At 40.8% G+C, this 24,789-nt stretch overlaps 1 protein-coding gene across 5 annotated transcripts in view; it reads right to left on the bottom strand.

The window, feature by feature from the left end:
• The window catches only part of tle3b (TLE family member 3, transcriptional corepressor b), a 75,549-nt gene that overhangs the window by 6,259 nt on the left and 44,501 nt on the right, over positions 1–24,789 (bottom strand). For 2 of the 5 annotated variants that reach the window (XM_062031852.1, XM_062031867.1), the window contains exons 8-19: positions 24,532–24,735; positions 24,095–24,154; positions 20,125–20,247; positions 18,321–18,371; positions 17,778–17,939; positions 9,942–10,077; positions 6,748–6,923; positions 6,130–6,206; positions 5,759–6,008; positions 2,137–2,384; positions 1,861–2,008; positions 1,307–1,457 (exon numbers count right to left, since the gene is read on the bottom strand). In XM_062031852.1, the coding sequence (XP_061887836.1) occupies positions 1,307–1,457; positions 1,861–2,008; positions 2,137–2,384; positions 5,759–6,008; positions 6,130–6,206; positions 6,748–6,923; positions 9,942–10,077; positions 17,778–17,939; positions 18,321–18,371; positions 20,125–20,247; positions 24,095–24,154; positions 24,532–24,735 (1,786 nt within the window). Of the gene's footprint in view, positions 1–1,306; positions 1,458–1,860; positions 2,009–2,136; positions 2,385–5,758; positions 6,009–6,129; positions 6,207–6,747; positions 6,924–9,941; positions 10,078–17,777; positions 17,940–18,320; positions 18,372–20,124; positions 20,248–24,094; positions 24,155–24,530; positions 24,736–24,789 lie in introns of all 5 variants that reach the window. The other 3 variants (XM_062031874.1, XM_062031884.1, XM_062031859.1) reach the window with 2 other exon arrangements.

Genomic DNA, 24,789 nt, shown 5'->3' with positions numbered 1-24,789 from the left:
GCTAGTATTCCTCACAATTCCCCGTTGTTTACAATGGAGCGAGAGAGATTCGGACCGAGAAAGTGATGATTACCCCAAATTAATTAATACACGGTTAATGCTTTCCAGGCTGGCGAAGGTTAACAATGCTGTGCTAACGACGCCATTGAAGCTAACTTAGCAACTTAGCAACGGGACCTCACAGAGCTATGCTAAAAACATTAGCTCTCCACCTACGCCAGCCAGCCCTCATCTACTCATCAACACCCGTGCTCACCTGCGTTCCAGCGATCGGCAGAAGGACGAAGGACTTCACCCGATGCGTTTGGCGGCCCGGAGACGTAGGAAGTCAAGGTGAGGTCGGCGGCTAGCGCGGCTAGCGCGGCTAGCGCTCCAACAAAGTCCTCCTGGTTGTGTTGCTGTAGTCCGCTGCTAATACACCGATCCCACCTACAACTGTCTTCTTTGCAGCCTTCATTGTTCATTAAACAAATTGCAAAAGATGTCCAGAATACTGTGGAATTATGAAATGAAAACAGAGCTTTTTGTATAGGATTCTACGGGTACCATAACTTCCGTTACTCTGACTTCGTCACGCGTCACGTCATCATACCGCAACGTTTCAGCCGGATATTTCCCGGGAAGTTTTAAATGTCACTTTATAAGTTAACCCGGCCGTATTGGCATGTGTTGCAATGTTAAGATTTCATCATTGATATATAAACTATCAGACTGCGTGGTCGGTTGTAGTGGGTTTCAGTAGGCCTTTAAGATGGACAAACTTTTAAAGAGTAAATCATACACGTAGACTGTCTGCAACTTGTGGACGACAGATCAGACAGCGGACAATAAGGCTATGTCTACACTAAGTCGTTTAACCCCTTAAACGAATAATTATTTAGCCTAAGAGCGTTTAAGGTGCCCCTCCTCGGACAAATTTTTACACGGGTAAGTCAGCTGTGTAATTCTTGAATCTCCAGCACTTAGCTTTGTATGGACTCATTGATCGTTTACAAAGTGAGTTTGGAGAGGAAGTGACGCCAGAAAGACCACGCCCCCACACAGGAAGTGACATCAGAAAGAACGCGCCACAGCCAGCTTCATAATGAAGCGGTTTCATAACTCGTAGGTAACCACTGGAAATATGAAGGCGAGTCATCCAGACATGCCCGTGTTTCTTTTTCTTCTACATGTACAGACGCCGAATCATATGAAAATCGGGGCGTACAAAACCTGAGCTACCACTGTACATGACAAACCTTTTAAGATGTTGCCCAGCCAACCAAACCTTTAGTGTGGTAATAATGCAATAAATAATATTTCGTACCACAGTAGGCAAACTTGAGCGAGAGGACACAGCTTTCGTGCAGATGTAACTGGTACTTGTCAGGCTTGGTGTGGTGCAACACTTCCACATTGCTGCTCTCCATGCCCACAGCCAGCCATTCTCCAGTGGGACAGTAGCCTAGAGAGAAGATCTGAACAAAAACAAACAAAATAGATTTGTTTTAAATGTGTGAAACCTCTTAATTTTTAAATGATGATCAATTTGGAATTTGTTAAAAAAGCAAGACACAACTTTGAAGTTTGAACCGCAGCCATGCATGGGCGGGAGGTCAGGAAGTCGTCCAAGCAGTACGTCCTGTTCCTTCGTTACTCATTCGTTATTAAAATGAACAGTGGTTAACTTAACACTGACGCGACGTTAATAATGTTAACATTCTACTTAAAATGTTCCCTGATAGTTACAGGTTTTATAATGACCACAGTTCATTAGTATGTCTGTTATTCTTGTACTGTATATAACGGATTGTGTTCAACCTTGGAGGTTGAACACAATGAAAAGGAGAGATGAACATGTTTGATTAAGCTTGTCTGTACCTGTGAGGTAAAGTCGTGTTGCTGGAGCTGCCGTCCTTCTCTCAAATCCCAGGAGCGGACTGTGTTGTCCAAGCCTCCAGTCCAGAGCTTGGTCCCATCATGGGAAATGTCAATACAGCTGGCTCCATCTGTGTGGCCCTGGAACTGCCTGGAATAAGACAGGAGATGAAGAGGACGCCTCTACGGTTCTTCTCAATTCTTAAAATACTGTGAGTGGTGCGGTTTTAAGCGCCATAATATGCAAGGCATTTTTATTGACATGTTGGGAGCACTGACCTAACAAGGGTCTGATTATGGAGGTCCCACACAGCTATGTTTCCATCGGAGCAGCAGGAGAAGCAGACCTTGGCATCGGGACTTATCGCCAGTGCGTAGCAGGCTGGGGCAGAGGAGGTAAGCTCCGCCTTAATGCGTGGCGTCTGTGATGCCAAGTCCCAGATGGTCAGCGTGCTGGCCTCGCCACCCACGATCAGGGTGCGGCCGTCAGGCAACAGCTTGCAAGAGCGGATGTAATTGTCCCGGTTCTGAAGCGGAAACAAGTAGTGAGCATCGTCCAGATAAATTGAGAATATTTTCACAATCTAAAAAAATCTAACAGTTCAGAAAATCCATAGAGATAATATGGTGGTACCTCGGTTTTTGTACGTTCCACTTCTAGTCTTGATTTGGTTTTCAACGAACATTTTCGGCTATGTTTTTATCCGGTTTTTGTATAGCGTCTTGATTATTGGTTGACCAAACATTAGGCGTGACATACAACAGTAGTACCCCAACTTACAAACTGGGAGACAGCTCTTAACACAAAACACTTGTATCTAAATGAATTGAAATAAATAACATTTAAACAAATAAATAAATACATTTAAACTGCTTCTACGTCAATCACACCATCAGCAGCTTTTCTTGATTATTTTCATTGATAAATGTCCGCCAATTAGATATTAACATTTTAGACAAAATAGACTCCTGTTTCAGTATGGTGCAGACTAGCAGTGATATGCTCAAATTGCTTCGCCAAGTTGGCGACATGCTCGGTAATTTTTTGATGATTTATTTCTTTATTTCAATGAATATCATCCACATTTTTCTTTTTAGTACAGTCTTTCACACTCACTCCCTTCCATCCCATGGTTGGAAAACAAAGTTATGTCCATCTCTAGCTATAAGCTAATGCTATCGAGTAATACCAGATATTCTGGGCGGATCTTATGGCATTCACTGTAGCATTTGCTATGCCAATTAATGGCAGGGATGTTTTTTTACTGAAATTTTTTCTAGCATCTTCAAGCATAACAAATAGCAGAGAGACCGCTGTTATCTCAAAACACTTATGTTGAGGCACTCTTAAATTGAAGTACCACTGTAGCTCTCATTCTGTGGAATTAGGCGCCCAAACAAAGAATCACGTGTTGGTGATCAGTATCTGTGCTTGATTTATTGTGTACAATAGAAAAATAAGGCAATAATGAGGCGAGGAAAGCTTTGATAAAAAATGTGAGAAACACTATGGAATGCAAGAAAAAACTGCTGGTAGCAACGTATGAAGGTAGTGTGTACGGTTCTCCCCTTTTCCCTAGTCACTCATTGCTGTTCACAATAAAATGCTACAATTATCAATTTCATTGCCTGGAACGGAATCATTTTTTTTTACACCATTTAATATAGGAATAAGTCCTTTTGTTTTCATACGATTTGCTTTCCGCTGACCTTTTGTAATGGATTACAAACCCCGTTTCCATATGAGTTGGGAAATTGTGTTAGATGTAAATATAAACGGAATACAATGATTTGCAAATAATTTTCAACCCATATTCAGTTGAATATGCTACAAAGACAACATCATTGATGTTCAAACTGATAAACTTTTTTTTTTTTGCAAATAATCATTAGCTTTAGAATTTGATGCCAGCAACACGTGAAAAAGAAGTTGGGAAAGGTGGCAATAAATACTGATAAAGTTGAGGAATGCTCATCAAACACTTATTTGGAATATCCCACAGGTGAACAGGCAAATTGGGAACAGGTGGGTACCATGATTGGGTATAAAAGTAGATTCCATGAAATGCTCAGTCATTCACAAACAAGGATGGGGCGAGGGTCACCATTTTGTCAACAAATGCGTGAGCAAATTGTTGAACAGTTTAAGAAAAACCTTTCTCAACCAGCTCTTGCAAGGAATTTAGGGATTTCACCACCTACGGTCCGTAATATCATCAAAGGGTTCAGAGAATCTGGAGAAATCACTGCACGTAAGCAGCTAAGCCCGTGACCTTCGATCCCTCAGGCTGTACTACATCAACAAGCGACATCAGCGTGTAAAGGATATCACCACATGGGCTCAGGAATACTTCAGAAACCCACTGTCAGTAACTACAGTTTGTCGCTACATCTGTAAGTGCAAGTTAAAACTCTCCTATGCAAGGCGAAAACCGTTTATCAACAACACCCAGAAACGCAGTCGGCTTCGCTGGGCCTGAGCTCATCTAAGATGGACTGATACAAAGTGGAAAAGTGTTCTGTGGTCTGACGAGTCCACATTTCAAATTGTTTTTGGAAACTGTGGACGTCGTGTCCTCCGGACCAAAGAGGAAAAGAACCATCCGGATTGTTATAGGCGCAAAGTGGAAAAGCCAGCATCTGTGATGGTATGGGGGTGTATTAGTGACCAAGACATGGGTAACTTACACATAAGTGAAGGCACCATTAATGCTGAAAGGTACATACAGGTTTTGGAGCAACATATGTTGCCATCCAAGCAACGTTACCATGGACGCCCCTGCTTATTTCAGCAAGACAATGCCAAGCCACTTGTTACATCAAAGTGGCTTCATAGTAAAAGAGTGCGGATACTAGACTGGCCTGCCTGTAGTCCAGACCTGTCTCCCATTGAAATAGTGTGGCGCATTATGAAGCCTAAAATACCACAAGGGAGAGCCCCGGACTGCTGAACAACGTAAGCTGTACATCAAGCAAGAATGGGAAAGAATTCCACCTGAGAAGCTTAAAAAATGTGTCTCCTCAGTTCCCAAACGTTTACTGAGTGTTGTTAAAAGGAAAGGCCATGTAACACAGTGGTGAACAGGCCCTTTCCAAACTATTTTGGCACGTGTTGCAGCCATGAAATTTTAAGTTACGGTAATCATTATTTGCAAACAAAAAATATAGTTTATGAGTTTGAACATCCCATATCTTGTCTTTGTAGTGCATTCAATTGAATATGGGTTGAAAAAGATTTGCAAATCATTGTATTCCGTTTGTATTTACATCTAACAATTTCCCAACTCATACGGAAACAGGGTTTTTACTAACAAAATCCGAGGTACAGTATCACTTCAGTACCTCTCTAGTAAACCTGCATTGTGCGGTTTTCTGAAAGACCTCAGCGTGCCCATCATGTTAAAGTGATGTTAAACAGTATGAGCTTTAACAAGAAATACAGGCAGGGACAGGGAACGAGTCAATACTGTGAATATTTTTTGACGAATAAAACAGCACCTTGATTGCTTTATAAGACTGAATTGCACTCTTAATGCATCTGCGGGTGTTTTAGGCCATATGAACAGTATGAAGCCACAGTATCAAAATGAGAAATGGGAGGCAGTTGAGAGGACACAATGAGCTGGGTAACAGCAGACAAGGTCAGCCAATCAGAACATATTTACACAGCAGGACTTTTTTCCTCTGCAAAGGATTATTTCAGCACAGCACAGCCAGGCACTGCTGAATTACTCACAATTCGGTCCAACTAGAATTTGGAGTTAAGCTACAGTTGGATGGGGAAAACAGGCTCAAGCAATGAGCTGTCATACAGAGAGTATATAATGTATCACTGTCGCCTGGAACCCTGTGAAATAAGGCATTCTGCCATGACTTGCAAGAAACAAAGACAACTAATTACCAGACAGTCGAGTTGGGACACAGGGCTCTTGCTGCCCGGTTGGCTGATGTCCCAGATCTTCACACAGCCCTTGCCGCCCGTGTAGACGTGACGTGTGGGGTTGCTGATGGTGACAGCGCACACAACTTCCCCGTGACTCAGCGTGTTGATCTGACGAGCGTGGCGTGGGATGCCTGGGCCTATAAGTGCATCTGGAGGGAAGGGCACAGGCTGCATCTGACCGTCTGCACTCACATGAAAAGAATAAGCCCTGCAAAGGAGTCAGGGGGGAGAGGATAGAGATTAACTTTAGTCTCCTGTCATTTTGACACAGATTGTTAAAAAGATAAAATAGTTTTGTAATATAATGTCATAAAAGCTCAAATACTCACGGCTTTCCTCCTGACATGGAAGTGAGGCTAGTTGGGAGGCCTGGAGCTCTCATGTGGGGATGAGGGTCAAACCCCGCCTGCATAAACAAGTAATGAGTGGCATTAAAAACAAATTATACCGTGCTGATATAAAATGGGATGTTACAATACTCAAGTTAGAAATTATGTCACATTTCATCTGCTAGCACCCTGAAAAATAGTAATGTTTTCAGACAAATCCCTTGAAAGCCGTGGATTCTTCTCGATGGCAGACAAAGAAGCTTTCCACAAGATAACACAACTTGCTAATACTAATCAAAACCTGGGAGATTTTCAAACATGACATTCATTTTGGGAAAGAGCCTTTTTAAGCCTTTAGAATGCTAACTAGGGAACATCAAAGCCATGGGAGGGCGGCGGTTTTTGCACTTTTTCATTAAGTACACAATGAAGAGGAGCAGACATATTCACAACGAGTTATGGAAATACAGACTGAACATTTAAATGCCTCAAAGTCATTTGGTAAATACATTCTACAACAATGAGCTAAGATGGATCATTTACTTGCGTAAAAGGGTTTTGCTACAAGTATATCATGTGTGAAATGGACATTTAGAACCATGAAGATAACATATTTACAATTGGTGAGCGTCCATAAGCAGCAGCTGCAGCAGCCACGCTCATCTGAGGTGAAATAAGGCCAGGGTAGACACCCGCATTGGTCAGGGATCCATTCATTTCATGATGACCCATCATCGCAAATGGGGTGGCGTAGGAACCTGCAATAGACAGCGGTGTGCGAAGGGCAGGGGCAGCTTCAGAGGAGAAAAGATCATTTCAGTTAGTTACATACAAACTTTGTAGACAATTTAACATTTTAAATATTACATTATTTGAGTTATTTACGTGAGTCCATCATTTAATGACAGTTTTGTTGTCTTTAGCTGGACTTTGTAATAAAGTCATGTAGTAAACAGCCAATAATGTGAGCTTCCCATATAGCGGAACCATTTGCAAACTTTTAGATCGAGGCAAATGTGCCTTCATGTGCGAACCATGTCTCTGTGTACGAATTCTTCATTAATTCATTTTGTGTTCCGCCTGCAAGCAAAAAGCTGGGCACAGTATTTTAGTGAGAAGGCGGAGCCCTTCACATTTCTTGCTGCACATTGCATGACATTACCAGTCACTCACTACGGTGTGCCGTTTTTTGACAGGTTTTGTCCATTTTGAGTCCCAAAAACTCAACAGACCAGCGTTGAAAGAAAGAGAAAATTGCTGTGAAGTTAAAAAAATATATATATTTGCGAGGAGTACATTAATGGTGGTCACAAGTATGGAATAATTGACGAGGCAGACGTTGTACTACAGTAAGTTTTAATTGTGATGAGACTGGACTTTTCTCAAAAATTATACCAGAGCGGACTTATTTCACAGTGGAGAAAAAGATACTACACTTTAGTGGCACAGAGCCCACATGCACACCCCCTCTCTCGCACACAACCCAGAACCCGGCCCCCGATCCCACCCACGTCCTTCTCTGTCCTTTTTACTGCTTTCTCCTCAGCTGATTGTCAATGTTAATGTTGGTGGCCTTTCCTTTTTTAAATGTTTATTATTGTAGAAATATTGTTGTTAAAGTTAAGGATTTTATCATTTCGGATTGATTGTGAAACCACCATAGTGACTTTTGTGTGTGAGCGCGTGTTGCCAGAGCAGCGCATACAGCACAGTTCAGTTTGTTAATAAATATTAAAGTTGATCCATCACCCGCTTATGTGTGTTTGATGTACAGTACTGTATAGCACATTATATTCTGTTTAAAGTGTACAAACCTTCACTAAAATATGGACTTTTGTGAAGGCTGCAACCCATTATTCATAATTACCGTAATTTCCGGACTATAAGCCGCTACTTTTTCCCCTCGTTCTGGTCCCTGCGGCTTATACAAGGGTGCGGCTTATTTACGGCCTGTTCTTCTCCGACACCGACGAAGAGGATTTCGGTGGTTTTAGTACGCAGGAGGAAGACGATGACACAATGATTAAAGACTGACTTTTCATATACCGGTAGGCTGGTTATTTTGATAACGTACAGGCGAGCACTTTGTATTACTTTGCACCGTTGTATTATTTGTACTCTGCACGAATGCTGTTCGCCATGTCAAAGATGTGAAAGTTTGATTGAATGATTGAAAGATTTATTGTTAATAAATGGGACGCTTTGCGTTCCCAAACAGTCATCTCTGTCCCGACAATCCCCTCCGTGGTAGCAGGATCCCCTATATACTACGGTAATTACACATCAAAACCCTGCGGCTTATAGTCGGGTGCGGCTTATATATGGAGCAATCTGTATTTTCCCCTAAATTTAGCTGGTGCGGCTTATAGTCAGGTGCGGCTTATAGTCCGGAAATTACGGTACATTGTTTCTTATGGAGAAAATTGCTTCACTGTACAAACTTTTTGATTTATGAAGCCCTTTTAAGAACCAAATAAGTTTCTAAATTGAGGTTCGACTGTAAATTAGTCAAATTGGATAAACTTACACCACTACTATGGATGTAATGATATGAAAAATTCATATCACAGTTATTATGACCAAAATTATCATTGTTATCGCAGTATTGTTGAATGGGCTCAAAAAGTACTTATGCACGCACTGATATATTTAAATTTTTTAGAAAGCCCACTATTTTGCTTGTTTTGTGTTTCTTTTGCTGGCAGGTGTTGTGGTGTCTGTTCAGCGGTCCTTGAATGGGCTGTAAAAACACCCCCTTGTCCAATTCCTCCTAGTATATATATCGATCACTGTGCACAATTTTTTTTTTTCATCAATGTTTCTGTAGCATAAGAGAGAAGAGCCACCTGGAGAAGAACCACAGAGCAGGAGATGAAGGTGCAAGGGCTGTCATGGCAACAACTGGAGCGGAGGGCACAAGACCGAAGGGGATGGAGGAGTTTCATCAATGGCCTATGTTCCTTAGGGAATTTAAAGGCCTAAGTAAGTAACTGTGCACAATTGAATAACTTAGTTGCTTAGACAGCAATGTGTTCATAAAAATTTAAATTGGAGTATGTCGTTTCTTCAAGGGAAATACATTATTGTATCTTGTATTTATGTTAGCACTTAAGCTAGAACGCTAGCGCCAGCATGTCTGTGAGTTTATAAAAGTGTGGCTATCAATCACATTTTTTTGATCATTTTAATTAAAATTGTTTTTATCGCAGTTATAACTAATATAATTTATTGTGACATCCCTAATTTCTACAAATAGATTTGGTACTACCTGTTAAGAATTATCCATGTTAATGCATAGTTGTGCAGACTTTGTTTTTGTTTCCCCAACAGCCACAACCAACCACCACAGATAAATGATAAAGATAAATGGGTTATACTTGTATAGCGCTTTTCTACCTTCAAGGTACGCAAAGCGCTTTGACAGTATTTCCACATTCATCCATTCACACACACATTCACACACTGATGGCGGGAGCTGCCATGCAAGGCGCTAACCAGCACCCATCAGGAGCAAGGGTGAAGTGTCTTGCCCAAGGACACAACGGACGTGACTAGGATGGTAGAAGGTGGGGAGTGAACCCCAGTAACCAGCAACCCTCTGATTGCTGGCACAGCCACTCTACCAACTTCGCCATGCCGATAGATCAAATTCCAGTTGTAAACATTGAACACTCCCAAATACGATGGTATACATGAAAGGTTCAATAATCTGACATCGGTTTATTAAAACTTAGTCAACTAGCAACACCACAGACTTTTTTGTCGTTATGCAAAATATGTTTACAGTTCAGGGGTATGAGAGTGTCTACTACCTAATGCTTCCATTCCAGGAGGTTTGCCCATTGTCAGAGGCCTCAGTCCAGGAGTGGTGCTCGTTCCTGGTGTGGGCGCCTCATTCCTGGGCGTAGGTGTGTTGGATTTCAGGCTCGGTGTTGATGACTTGTCATTCTAAAACAACAAACACCTTTTAGGGGTTTTGCACATTTGTATTGTAAGGCCAGTCAATAGTTCTCAGCGACATGGAAAAGAAGTGTGGAAAATATCAAATGTCCTAAAGGAACACACCTGCCTGTTGAAAAAAAATGTAGATAACAAAAACCTAGGCAGTTGCGAAAACTCCCTCTGGCAAGAAAATCCAGAGTGACAATCCAAACAGACAGCTCAGTGTAATCCAATCTAACACTGACAATTCATTACAGCCATGGTTAGAGTGGTTGGCGTAGGTCGAGGCATAAACCTTTGCTAAGAAGTCGAGCTCGTTAAACATAGCTGGACAAGCTAGATGATGGCCCAAACACATAATTAAGCTCTGTCTTCTTTTCCAAATCAAGGGAAGAAAAGTCAGGGTTTCAACTTGGGGACACACATTAACAGGGCTGTAGAGAAGCTGGATGGGTGGTGAAGTGGAGTGATGTGGTCTACAAACCTCGAATGGCATAGTTTAGTGCTGTGCAATATCACAATATATATCATAGTAAGTACGACATAAATATGTCTATCGTACGATGTAGCTTTCGCTGCCGCTGTTTCACCGCTCAATAAGCTGTCTTTCTATCTGTGTGCTTCTAATTGTTTTACAGCTTTTGTTATTCCTTCTCCAACATATTTTGCAGTCTTATCAAACTTACAAAGCACCCACTTTCTGTTTCATCACCTCAATTTCAGCTAGCTAGCTGCTGAGCTAGAGAATCTAAACTCGTCCCGGTCCGAAGCTACTGTGCTCCGAATACAAGACAAACTTGACTCGGTGAAAGAAAAATGGTGAGTATGGCTTCCTTTTCTTCGTGCACCTTACTCATGGACAGGTTGGCTCTTCTAGAGGGCAGTGTCCCCCAGTTAGAGAAGAGTCGTTACGTAACTTTAGCAAGCTGACTAGCCCAGTTTGTAGCAGCCCTAAGTGGCCTAAAAGCCACTGTGAACCAGTTGAGACGCACAACAGAATTAGGCCTTCAGCTAGTCCTACACCCCTGTTTACCGGACACCACACCTTAATCATAAGGGACTCCATTACCAGGAACATACAGCTTAGTAAACCAGTTATAATTAAGTGTATTCCCGGGGCCCGAGCACCCGAGATTGAATCTAATCTTAGGGAGCTGACTCACAACAGGCCTAGTAAACACAAACGACAGGCTAATCCCACCACTAGCTATGCGAACATAGTTGTACACGTTGGCTCCAATGACACTAGGATGAGACAATCAGATATTACAAAGAGGAACATAACTAGGCCTTGTAATCTCGCTAGAAAGATGTCTCAGCCTCGAGTAGTTGTCTCGGGTCCCCTGCCTGCGAGAGGCAATGATGAGAGGTATAGTAGATTAGTCTTGCTTAACAATTGCTGGCTAGTTTTTGTTAAGAACAGGGACTAACGTTTATTGATAATTGGCCCTTTTTCTGGGGCAAACCGAGCTTGCTGAAGAGGGACGGCCTTCACTTTATCAAGAAACCTAGATTACTCGTTGAGTCACACCTGACTAACTATACTAGGGAAAGCTTGGACACAGGCAATTACAGTGTCTGTCAGCCCGAGTGAGGGGTCAGTTAAGCCAGAACTAACCAGTGCCAGGCTGAAAAATTCCTGCACAAACAGCATTTCTCATAGAATAATATATGACTCACACAATGTTTTTTCTGTAGTGACTGTGCCAGAGGTATACATGCATTCTACTGAGGAGGCAATACATGTATGTAAAGCGTTAAATCTATCGCAGCACCAAGCAAATAATCTCAAGATCCCCACCATATCAATTTCTACATGTGATCAAAATTATTTAAGGCGCACCACGCAAAATAGACTAACATTATTAAAATGAGTATTACAGATACCATTAACAAAAATGCCTCAAAACAACCTACACTGTATATAATGGGCTTTTTAAACATCAGATCATTGCCTCTCAAAGCGCTATTAGTTAATGAGGTCATTAAATAATAGCGTTAACAATCTTAACGCCATTGGTCTCAGTGAGACTTGGCTAAAAACATATTTGTTTTTTTCACTTAACAAGGCATTTCCTAACGATACGAGTGCACATATTGCCCATCCCCTGAAAAGGGGTGGAGGGGTCGCACTGATACCCAATGAAAACCTTAACCTAAGTTCTAAATATAAATCATTTGAGGTGCTTACTATGAGGTCTGTCACACCACTACATCTCCATCTGGCTGTTATCGATCACTTGCCCTGGGCCCTATTTTGGTATCAGTAAATATCTTTAAAGTTTGTTGCTGATCTAATGATGCACGAAGATCATATAATTATAATGGAAAATGTTTATATCCATATGAATACCCTATGAGCGTGGCGCTCCAGATTAGGGCTGAACGATTTATCGTTTTCAGATCGAAATTGCGATTTCAGAAGTCTCAATCTTGAGATCGTGAAGGCTTCGGTTTTAGACGAACGTTATTTAGCTCTCCTGGCTGACATGTCTGTTGTGTATATGCAGCCTGCTCGTGCTACTCTCATGCCTTGTCAAACTCACCAATCAGAAGTGGTAAACTACTTGTGAGCAGGGCATGCCGTCACGCTAACCAATCAGAGGCGGCCATTGACGAGGCTACCGCGTACACGCCCACTAACAACTTTGGTGAAGAAACAAACGTCCTGGAGGAAATGGCTGCTGCCGCCGGGTCAGAAGTGGAGGAGGATTTAGTTTTAATACAGAAGAAGAGCAGCACGTCTGTCATTTGGGACTACTTCGGTTTCGAAACTTCAGATGTGCATCAGAAACAGGTACTTTGTAAAACTTGTCGGGCCAAAGTCGCCACATCCCAAGGCAACACGACTAATTTATTCCGGCACTTGAAAAATCACCACCGGCAGTTACACGACGAATGTATGACCAAAAAGTCCGGTGAAAAGTCAACCCCGAGCGATTCAGCCCATTGTAGCAAACATACCACAATTACAGCGTCGTTTATTACCAGCCACCAGTTCACCATCAGAAAGATTGTTTAGTGCTAGTGGCAATGTTGTCACATGTCAGCGCTCATGTCTTAAACCATCAAAGGTTGACATGCTAGTTTTCTTGACCAAAAATCTGTGAAGAGTGATGTAGAGATGTCAGGGAAGCAAGTATTATTGTTAAAGTACTTTTTAGATTGTGTTTGTTCTGCACTTTACCCTGACTTGTGGTGTCAGTTTTTGTAAAAAAAAAAAAAGATAAATGCTAGTTTTCAGGAATATTATGTTCTATTGTTAACAGAATAGATGTGCAATATTTGGGTGCTGCTAAGCGGTAAATGAATGACCCACCTATTTTAATGTCTGACATATTTTTCAGAAGGGCAGAGGTTGGGTCATTTTGTTTTTGTAATAGTATTTTCTTTATTACCATTACTTTTCAATTTCACTTTAAAATATTGTTCAGGTTTCTTCCAGGGTTGAATAAAGTACTTGAATTGCTGCTATAGATGTTGATAGGCTAGCTCTCTTGAGCCATAAAAGACTGACCTACCTACTTGAGTATAAGACTGTTTACATAAGGTCAGGATCCTTTTTTTCCTTTATTGAAGTTGTTGAATTTTGTTTTTCTTATTATATATTAAGCATTGCTTTTTGTGTTGGAATTGTTTTGTATTTTATTTAACTTAAACTTTTTTATTTATCTTAACATAATTAAGGTTTTTGTACTGGTTTTAGTTCTTTAGTTTTAATAACTGCTGTTGGTCAAGAACTTTGGAGAATGTACATGCATGTTTCTTAATAAATACATGTTTGAAGCAATTCTTACCTTTTAGTATTCATCCTTGCATTACATAGCATTTAATGTTTTCATGGTATATCATTTTTTGTCATGTTTTAAATCTGTTACTGTTACTGAAGCTTGATTTGAAAAGAAATCGTGAGTCAAAATCGAAATCGCAATTTCTGTCAGAAAAATCGTGATCAGATTTTTTCCTGAAATCGTTCAGCCCTACTCCAGATCATAATTGATAGCTTCGGTACAAATAATAAATTAACCCACACATCGCAACGGTAATTCAATAGATCTATTCCTTTTCCGGGGTGTCACCACCTCTAAAGTTATGGTACTCCGGTACACTAAAGCGGTACACTAAAGGAATGTCCGATCACTACCTTGTAAAATTCGAAGTTCTGACTTCTTGTCAACAAGCTACTAATAACCACTGCTTTAGCAGCCACAACATTAATGCTGCCACAATCATAAGTCTTGCTGGCCTACTGCCTTCGGTAATGTCACCATTCCCAAATTGTGCGGACTCTATCGATAACCTCACTAACAACTTTAACAATGCCCTGTGCAACGTCATTGATAGTGTAGCACCGCTAAAGCTAAAAAAGGCCCCGAAAAGGCGTACCCGCTCACAAAAGTGACTAATGATCTATTGCTAAGTACCGTATATTACCAAATAGTAGCCTCTGCGTTTATTTCACAAAATCGATTTTGGAGACAGGCGTTTAAAAGAAGCAGGCGGTTATTTGCACAAGGCTTATATTTATTTTTGCACCAGCCTGCACCAGGCCATTATTTGGTTACAATGGTTACTGTCCAGTATTTTTTTTTCGTACAAAAAACTTTAAATGTATAGGCTATTGTAAACATACAAACAAAAAACCAAGAGATCAACATGAGGTAAGCTATCAAAAGACAAGAGATCAACAAGGCCTCAACATGGCAGTAGTGCAACAATTGTCAAATAGAATACCAATACTAAAAATAAATAAACTTTTTAAATAAAGCAGCATACAGGAAAAATAAAATTATGGTACCAAGTACTCTATAAAACCATCAAAACAATAATACTGCAGCAAACGCAACCCCAGTAGCATTTTAATCTAAATTATGCAAATAACAGCCTATGGGCGGCTATTTGGACATAGGCGGTTATTAGGAAGAGGCGGTTAATTCACAAAATGGGGTCAGACCCCGGGCGGCTATTAGGACATGGGCGGTTATTTGCTCAAGGGCGTTTATTTGGTAATATACGGTATGTATGCTGAAGCGTCGTCCGTGTTGCTGCTACTTAATCTCAGCACTGCTTTCGATACAGTCGATCATAACATTCTATGAGCTTGTATCAAAACACGTATTAATATGTCAGACTTAGCCTTTTCTTGGTTTAACTCCCATCTTACTGACAGGATGCAGTGCGTCTCCCGTAACAACTTAACCTCGGATTATGTTAAGGTAACGTGCAGTGTTCCGCAGGGTTCGGATTTTGGCCGTGCACTCTACAGCACCTACAGTATATGCTGCCGCTAGGTGGACATCATACACAAATAGAGTGTTAGCCTTCACTGTTGTGCTGATGACACCCAACTGCACATTTCTCTAAAGCTGACCAACACACCAGATTGTAGGCATCTGGAAGGGTGTCTTAATGAAATCCAACAATGGAAGTCCAGCAACTTGTTTGCATCTTAACGCTAAGAAAACGGAAATCTTGATTATCGGTCCTGCTTGACACCGGCACTCATTTAATAATACCACCTTATCATTTGACAACAAAACAATTGCACAAAGCGACTCGGTAAAGAATCTGGGTATTATCTTCGATCCAACGCTCTCGTTTGAGTCACACATTAAGAGTGCTACTAAAACAGCCTTCTTTCATCTCTGTAATATCGCATAAATTCGTCCCATTTTGTCCACCACAAACGCTGAGATCATTATTCATGCATTCGTTACATCTCGTCTCGATTACTGTAACGTATTATTTTCGGGTCTCCCTATGTCTAGCATTAAAAGATTACAGTTGGTACAAAATGCGGCTGCTAGACTTTTGACAAGAACAACAAAGTTTGATCATATTACGCCTGTACTGGCTCACCTGCACTGGCTTCCTGTGCACTTAAGATGCGACTTTAAGGTTTTACTACTTACGCATAAAATACTAAATGGTCTAGCTCCATCTTATCTTGCTGAATGTATTGTACGATACAGAATGTCCACCAAAGATCTGTGTTCTAAGAACTCCGGCTTATTAGTGATTCCCAGAGCCCAAAACAAGTCTGCAGGCTTTAGAGCGTTTTTTATTCTATTCTATTCTGTACTCTGCAATGCCCTACCGGTAACAGTTAGAGATGCTACCTCAGTAGAAGCATTTAAGTCCCATCTTAAAACTCATTTATACACCCTAGCCTTTAAATAGGCTGTTTTTAGAACAGTTCATATGCCGTCTCTCTTTTCTGCTCTGCCCCCCTCTCCGGCGTGGAGAGGTTAACAGGCGGCCACAAATCAGTTTCCACAGAGGAGGCACTAGCTTTTTAAGTCGGGACCCGGGATGGACCACTGCTCTATGCATTAGTTAGTTACATCTCTGCGCTGCTGACTTGTCTACATACAAGAGGATCCACTGCTGGCCTCACTACGGACTTGACTCTCATGTTATTTACTCCATCCAATCGGCATCTATTGGACCGGTCACCCAAGAGGGGTCCCAACATCTGCGGTCCCTTCCAAGGTTTCCCGTTGTTCCCAGTGGGTTGAGTTTTTTCTTGCCCTGATGTGGTATCTACAGTAGCTGAGGATGTCATTGTGGCTTGTGCAGCCCTTTGAGACAAGGGTTATATAAGTAAACTTTGATTGATTGATTTATGTCATAATTTTTACGTCTGGGCGGAAACTGTAACTGCAGCAAAACTGCTATTTTGCGGGAACATGGATGTCAACATTGCACAGAGGGAAAGCACAACAAAAGCTAGACTAACACAACCCAAACAAGAACTGGTACCAAAAATAGGAACAAGGAACTGCTTTGTTTGCATTAAAAAAGTCAAGACACCAACCAAACAATGGTAAACTTATTTGCGAAACATGCCTACAATGAGTCGTTGCTAGTGACTTGAACACATCTATTATTTTCTATCATTTGAAAACACGTCATGAACAGTACAGAGTCCGTGTTAAAATGTTACCTCAAAAACACAATGGGATGAAAACACCAAAAAAGCAAAACAGAGTCTTTGTCCAAAGGCACAGTTTATGACAAGATGTCCCGAAGACACTGAGAAATTACAGATGTCATCTCTAAATTCATGTTGGTGTAGTATACACTGTCGATAAGAAGGGCTGGTATTAGCAATACTTTTTTATTGGTTTTTAATTTGGCATATCATTTTAATACATTATGTGTTTTATAAATAAAAGGAGAACAGATAAGTGATATTAGCATTCATTGCATGTGTATATATGTATACCGGTACTTATAAGAAAAAATTACTATATCGTGATGTATATTGTCATCAGGATACATGTTTATATCCATATCATAGAACACGAGTATAGTTCATGTCAAACCAGTGGATCAGGAGAATGTTGGGTAGTAGCATTTCAAGAAAGGAGGAAGAAATGAGAGAAAACAAGGAAGGAAAAGGCAGCACGTCTCGAAGTATTTATAGCCTCAGTGAGGAAGAAACAACCATTTATTGGCTAAGCCATAAAGGCGATTGAGAAGAGTAAGCCACAGGGTTTGATTTCCACAGAGTGCATCGACCCACTGCCCCTTCAAGCCCCGCATAGTAGCTAACTGCTAAGCCTCCTGGATACTAGGCCTGCACACAAACACCCACTTCACTTGACAAATACCCTTTAGTCTGTCAGTTAAAACCTCTTACCCCCCTCCAGAGCACCATCATTTCACCAAGTCGATTTTTTTTTCTTTAGAGTGTCACTCACAGCCATATGGGCGTGGTCCTTTGCTTTGGAGGATGGTGTGCTGCCCGAGGATGCGACAGAGGCAGGGCTGTTGGGTGCTGCGTCCTTTTTGAGGAGCCGTGATTTGTCCAGTCCGTTTTCTGGGGGAGAGTGAGCGGGGCTCGCCCGAGGGGTGGCTGGATCCTACAGAGATAAACGAGACAGACGAGGAGAGCGATTGAGCAAACAGACCAGAGGAAAGCGACTGGCATGTATGTCAAACAAACTGGGGCCTCATGTGCAAACACAGATAATATATAGACTTGTGTGTGCTCAAACGTTCACATATACAAACACTCCTTATTCACCTGCTCCTTGTTATCGTTGTCTTATTTTATGCATGAATGCCAAAAGAATTACAACAAAGAATACTCACACCCTTGCACACACAGCCAACATTAGGACAGACTTATTGGCAACAATGTGGATGGTGTTGATTTCCCCCCCAGACAGCTGTGTTTAGTCTCCATGCACCATTCACACTGTGGAATGCGGCTGAGCAGCTTTGTCCTAACGCAGTCTCACCTCATTGGAAACATCCACCACTAAGTCATCGCTTTTGTCACCGTCACTGTCCTGAAATGAAGACAAGCCAAACACAGGACAAGGTAAACACAAATAGTGTAAAAAACTTTTAAAAATCACTAACAACTTCTATAAAGGAAATAATTAAGTAAATTAAGTTTCAGGGATGTGAGCACCCTTTGAGAAAAAAAAGAGGAACATTTCTATCAGCACTAAGTGCTGCCACGCAAACCCCTAAAGAAAATGTTAAAAATCAAGACTACATTGTCTGCAATTGGGTGCATTTCTACACTACCTTTTACCTTTAAAATTATTCTCATCTACCAACCTTATTTGGCTGTCTTTTTGAAACTTACACGTCCCATGTAATGTACCACTTATTTTCTTGTTTTTTTAGTAGGTATTTTACTAAACTTATTAACACTGAAAACGTAATATTTGAGAAAAACTTAACTTAAAACATGTGTATGCACTTACAACACTTAAGTCCTTTGTATGTAGAATTAAATTATGGAGTGGAGTAAGCAAATAAGTCAAACAATTTAATAATATGATCCACTTTAAGAGGATGTTAAAACTGGAAGTGTTTATCAAAATTACTCTTCTCTGTAATTTGTAAACGTCTTGAACCTTATTGAAAATGAGATATAACCCATCTCATTATGGGAATTATAACTGACTTACCTGCTTATCAGGAGAACTGTTGTATTTCATTGATGTAATTTGTGTTACAATATAAAAATAGGAAGTGATCATATGTGGCAGTAATAGCAATAAATTGAAAAAAGGGTAAGACTAAACACACGTTGCTTCTACCTACTCCTTTTCAGACATGTTAGGAGAAATTAGAAAATATAAATTGTATGATCTAGCATATTGTGACTGCGTACATGTTCGAAATACACTTAAACCAAACCAATGTAAAATTATATAACATGCATGCAAAGAACTCAGAAAAGTAACTCAACTCAACCCTGAAGCCACGCCCCCTTAGGTAATATACTTCCGGTGTTGTGACCTGTGTTTACAATCAGTCACATCAAAAATATACCTTCTTGCTAGCTAATAAAAATACTCTAGTACTACAACTGGTTCGGAACAGATAAGCTAGCTCAATGGTTAAACTAACTAGCGACCTTGTTTTGGTCTGCCCGTCCTGCAACTTAATGTAGCGTTTAGGCTAGAGGAACAGCGAGTACCTGCGGCTGAGGCAAGCATTGAACACATTTCTTTTAGATCGTATTTTATCGATATTTTATAAAAAAAACGCAGAAGTGATACTTGGATGCGAAAACGAATGTTTAAAAATGCGTTTTCGCAGAACAATTCTAATTGTCAACAATTTCAATGTATGTAAAGGGCAATAAGTGAAAATTGTGTTGACGCGATTTATACAGTAGACACCAAAATTATATGGACAAAAGTATGCTTTTGAATTTTCTTAATAGAAACTCGAGAGGGACACTCAGTAGAAAATGGATGGATGGATGGAACATTTAAATCATTTGGGAGTTGGGTTAGTTTTCCTGAAACTTTCCTTAATCTTCATATTAAAAAAATTACTTTGTTGGGAATTTCCAAATGGCGTACAAAGTGCACAAATCAAGGTCCATAAAGACATGCTTGAATGAGTTTGGGAACTAAATCCATGCAATGTCTTGTCTTTTGTCCATATAGTATAGTAGTGGGTAAACGTTACATCCAGGATTTAGCTATTGTCAGTATGTTTAGGTTTTGTTAGGTTTGCGTGCGTTGAGCAAATAATTGTGCTTGCTGATGTTTTGACAGAAGCAAGTACACTCACATATCTGCTCATGCTGTCCTTGTCATCCACCTTGCGTTTCTTGGGATCAAGTCCATAATCTGACGAGCCACGGTGCTTCTCACTTGCTGCCCGCAAGCTGTCCGACGGTGACACAGAATTATTCTGCAAACAAAACACAGCTTTATCAGTGTACACCAAACGATGATGACTCTTTAATTAATTACATGGAAAGAAGGAATAATGGTAAAAATGTAAAGGAACTAACTGAGCCTCTAGTCTGTCATTTTCCTCCACCTTGTCATGAGTGACAAGTAAACACATGAATGACTTTTTGCAAAGGACAGTGCCAGATGCATGGGATGAAGAAAGCGATGCTTTGCCAACTTCTAGCTAACACTTTACTTAAGTCTAGACATGACTCTGGGATGTATTCTTCAGTCAAAGCTGTGGCAATATTGACTAAAGCCAAGTGCACAGAGGCGCTGGAATGATTTGTGGTAGAAGGGGAAGGAGAGGACAGAGGGGTGGCAGCTGAGAAAACCCATCATTTGTGAAAGACGAAAACAGTAGCGCCTAAAGCAAAGCTATGTACAGGACAGATCAAGGTGGTGAGAGCAAAGGAAAACCGAGGACATGTTTGTGTTCAAACATCCTGACTAATCCACAGAGTAAAATATTCGGAGACACGCTTGGAGCAACTTTGGCAAGTTTCAACCAAACAAGGATATGAGCGAATATAGTGGACATTATAAATTTGAGATTTGTAGAACAGTAATATGGAAGTGGCCGGAGTCTCTTAGTTTGAATCCAATAAGTTAAAAACTGTGTGCGTGCGTGCCAGGTCAGAGACAACAGATTGTTAATGGATTGACAGCAAGTTTTAAAAAAAACAAAAAAAACATCCCCAGTGGAAATTAGCGCAGATAAAAAAGGGCCATTTAAAAAGCTACAGAAATGAGTGCATTGTGAGGATACAATGAAGAGGGTGTCACCAACAGGGAAAAACAGAATAAAAATAGGCAACAAAAGGATATGAAAAAAAGAGGGAGAAAGGCGAAAGTAAAATGAAAAGGAACTTGGCAAGTAATGAGAGCATAGCAGTGTGGCAACGGGCTTCTCCCCACTAGTGGGAATGCCCTCATGCACTGGCACTCTTTTAGGAGCTGAAAAAAGGGTTTTTGTAGTCTGGGCATCGTCGGGGAGGCGCAGCCAAACAGGCTGACAGGCATTGATGTAGAAAGAGGAGAGAACTCTACAGCAACACACCCTTGTCTTCATTGCAAAAGAGAGACACACATTAAGTTGTCGAGGGAAAAGTCTGACATAGGCAAAGAATGTCAAATAGAATACGGTGGTACCTCAACTTACGAGTACATAAATTTAAGATTAATTTGAAATACGAGCCGTCTCTTGGCTCTTTGTTATGCTTGAAAAGTTGCTAACATAATTTGAGTTACAAGCCCATTCTACTGCCGGTTACAGTAGTATTTGTCGCAGAATCGAGCCGTTTGAGCAATCAAGAGTTGATATAGTATTACATGTCACTGTACCTGCTTTGTTTGTTTACACAAGAAATATATGTTTTGATTACACAGTACAGTTGACGTGCGTATTTGAGCGCCGATCATAGATCGACACAAACCTGCCCTCCAACTATCAGAATTGAGAAAGTTAGTGCACAGAAGAAGAGAAGCACGACCGAATAAAAGAAACAAGCCATTAAAAATATGTCCCACCGAATCAGGCCTGCCGCCATGTATGCCGTGTTTCAGCTTGTTCTGTTTAGTCCTAATTTAACAAACAGTATGTCAAGCACTACCTTGGTATATAGACATACATACTGTATCTCTTGTAGTCAACACTTATTTGTCTGGTTCGTCACTCAAATACATTCGTATACTACACAAATGATTATCGAGTTCTTTTTGTTATTTTGAAAGAGACACTAACCATATTTTTTGGACTATAAGCAGTTACTTTTTCCTCTGCTTTGAACCCCGCGGCTTATGATATGGTGCAGCTAATTTATGGCCATACTGATTGTATTCAACAAATAGTTTTCATAAAACACAAGCAGAGATATTGGAAAGGTGTGTTAGTGTTGGTTCTATGCCGCCATCTTTTAGGTGAGTTTGCGCTCTGCAGTTGCTGCAGATTTAAAATGTACTTCCTGTTTTGTGCCTTGAATTGGAGGTATATCGCGTTTCATTTACTATTTGTCTATAGCGTTTCTGCTCAAAAAGGATTCTTCATACATCACTCCAAGCAACGTTTGTACATTTTTCAATATGACAAATTTATACTTCCTAAACCGTCCCATGTGTGAAGTCTGTAGGAGTGTTTTCCTGCATATTTGTATGTGCTATCGTAATGTAATAAAGCTAGCGTCGTTAGCCTATGCTGACACAAGTGTCTTTGTTAGTATTATTAACTTACAAGGGCACTCTTTTTGTAATGCTTCAATTTCGTAAATTCACCAAAACGTCACCGTGGAAATATTGAATCTGTTTAGCTGATTGGAGAGCTAGCTTCCGCAGCATATGGGTCCATGACAATGACACCGTTAGTGTTTTTATCATCCGTTTTACTGCCGTGTAACAGGCACTGTTTGTAAACAATTAAGGTATGTACTGTAAATAAACATTTACAAAATCTTTCGTACTGGTATCTACCTGTGACTTATGGTCCGATGCGGCTAATATATGTAAAAATATTGATTTATTCTCAAATTTGATGGGTGCAGCTTAAATGCCGGATAGTATGTTAATGCTGAACAATATTATCATAATATTTCATTAAATATTGCAGCTGTTTTTACCACTATTGTAATGTTTTTAAAAAAATATTTAATATCTAAAAGTTTGTTTTTCTTCTTAAAAAGCATGTTACATGTTAAAATTGTGTTTTTTTTGGGGAGGCCCAAGAACGGATTAATAATTTGATTTCAATTAACTTTAATGAGCAGGGCTGATTTAGGATATGAGTGTTCTGAGTTACAGTATGAGCTCGGTCGTGAGACAAAATGTGTTCGTTAGTTGAGGTACCACTGTAATGCCGAAAGACTGCTGCTTCATGCCAAAAATGGCACATGCTTTCATTAACACTAGCACCCCTCTCCACTTTGCCAGCACACTTCTCCGTCTTCTTTCACAACTAGCCAGGTCTTCATTGGAAATTTCTGCAGCAACTTCTGAAACGAACTTGATTGACAGAATAAAGCCTCTCTTTGTTTGCACGTCTGTGACCTTTAAAGGGGCTGCTTTGACTCAATCACCCTTTACTTTCCACCGAGTCTGGTGTTGGATTACATACAACACACAAGAGAATAAGAAGCCCTGAAGCCTGAGTGGGTGCACACTGGGAAAAAGGTGCGGCAGGATCAGGTAAACCCGCACTGGCGGGTGCTTGTCACGACACAAGATGGAGGCGGTTTGGGATCCCTTCACAAAGGCCAGTCAGTGGGAACCTAATCTGGCCCCTCCAACAGAGCATTACGCTCCAGTTATCTGAGCGTTATAATCCAGTCCAATAAACAAGGACTTTAACATGACAGCTAGGAAGAGAAAACAGCAAGCGATAAGAATGGTAAATTGACTGACTGGTGTATGGAGTTAATGAGAAGTGGACTAGAAAAAATGTTTACAAAGAAAAATGTCAGGATAAAAGTAGCTGAAAAGTATTTTGTATAAATACAGGAGTAAATTCACTAGTTGTAGAGGAAAGAATAGAAGAAAAGTCAAAGTCATTTTTAATTGTAATGAAATTAAAGCCTACTAATCCGCTCCCTGTGATTGGAGTCATTTTCCTTCTGGATTAGATGGTGCTTTCATATTTGGCTGACTTCACCATTTGCTTTCAGTCAGCCAATGCCCTTGTGCAAGAGCACTCTTATACACAAAATGTACATCGGGTGGCAATGGTTTCGATGGAGCCCTTTCGGATAGACGTATTCACCAACAAAGTAAGGACACACACGGGACACAGAAAAAGAGGGAGAGTAAAAACGTACCGTGCTGGACTCACGTTCTTTCAGAGCAATAGCCAAAGGTGAGTGAAAAGATGAGGGGCCAAGAGAGGTAAAAAGCAAAACACAAATTAGTATGGGTGTAACAACATCTCACTGCTTTCATCAGATACATGTAATATAGTATTCAGGTCAAAGATTAAAGTAATGCGCAATGTGACCAACTATGCAAAATTAATTTCAAGACTACAGTCTAGTGAGGCATCATTTATAATACATGCATAGGTGGTAAAAATCATCATTATTAGTGATTAGTTTGTTGTCACTGAATGGACCAGTACCAATGGTCTTTACATTTCTAATTATAGATCATGGACAATCTGTAACCATACCTACACACCATTAAATCTAGTGAACACATTTTCACATGTTAATTTTGAAATCTATTCAATCGGTGCGTGCGTCATGCTGTGCTCCTCACCTCTGTGCTCCAGGTCGTGATGGTTCTTCTCATCCTTTACAGGCAGGTGAGCCTGGCTGCCGAGAGCACCAAGCGCCAGCAGGCCAGAGCCAGCACCAGTCACAGTAGGCAGGCCAGGTGGCTGCAAACCCGAGGGGTGCGGGGGTAGCTGCACAGGGGGTCCATGGGCTGCGTGGGAGAGGTGCTGCGCCTGCAATTGCTGCTGCTACAACAAGTACAGGGAGACAAGAACGAAGAGAAGACAAGTGGGTCGGCTGGG

Source organism: Entelurus aequoreus, linkage group LG02 (genome assembly GCF_033978785.1).
Source record: "Entelurus aequoreus isolate RoL-2023_Sb linkage group LG02, RoL_Eaeq_v1.1, whole genome shotgun sequence".
NCBI lineage: Eukaryota > Metazoa > Chordata > Actinopteri > Syngnathiformes > Syngnathidae > Entelurus > Entelurus aequoreus.
Note: the sequence above shows the minus strand (reverse complement) of the source record. Positions and strands in the feature narration are given on the sequence as shown.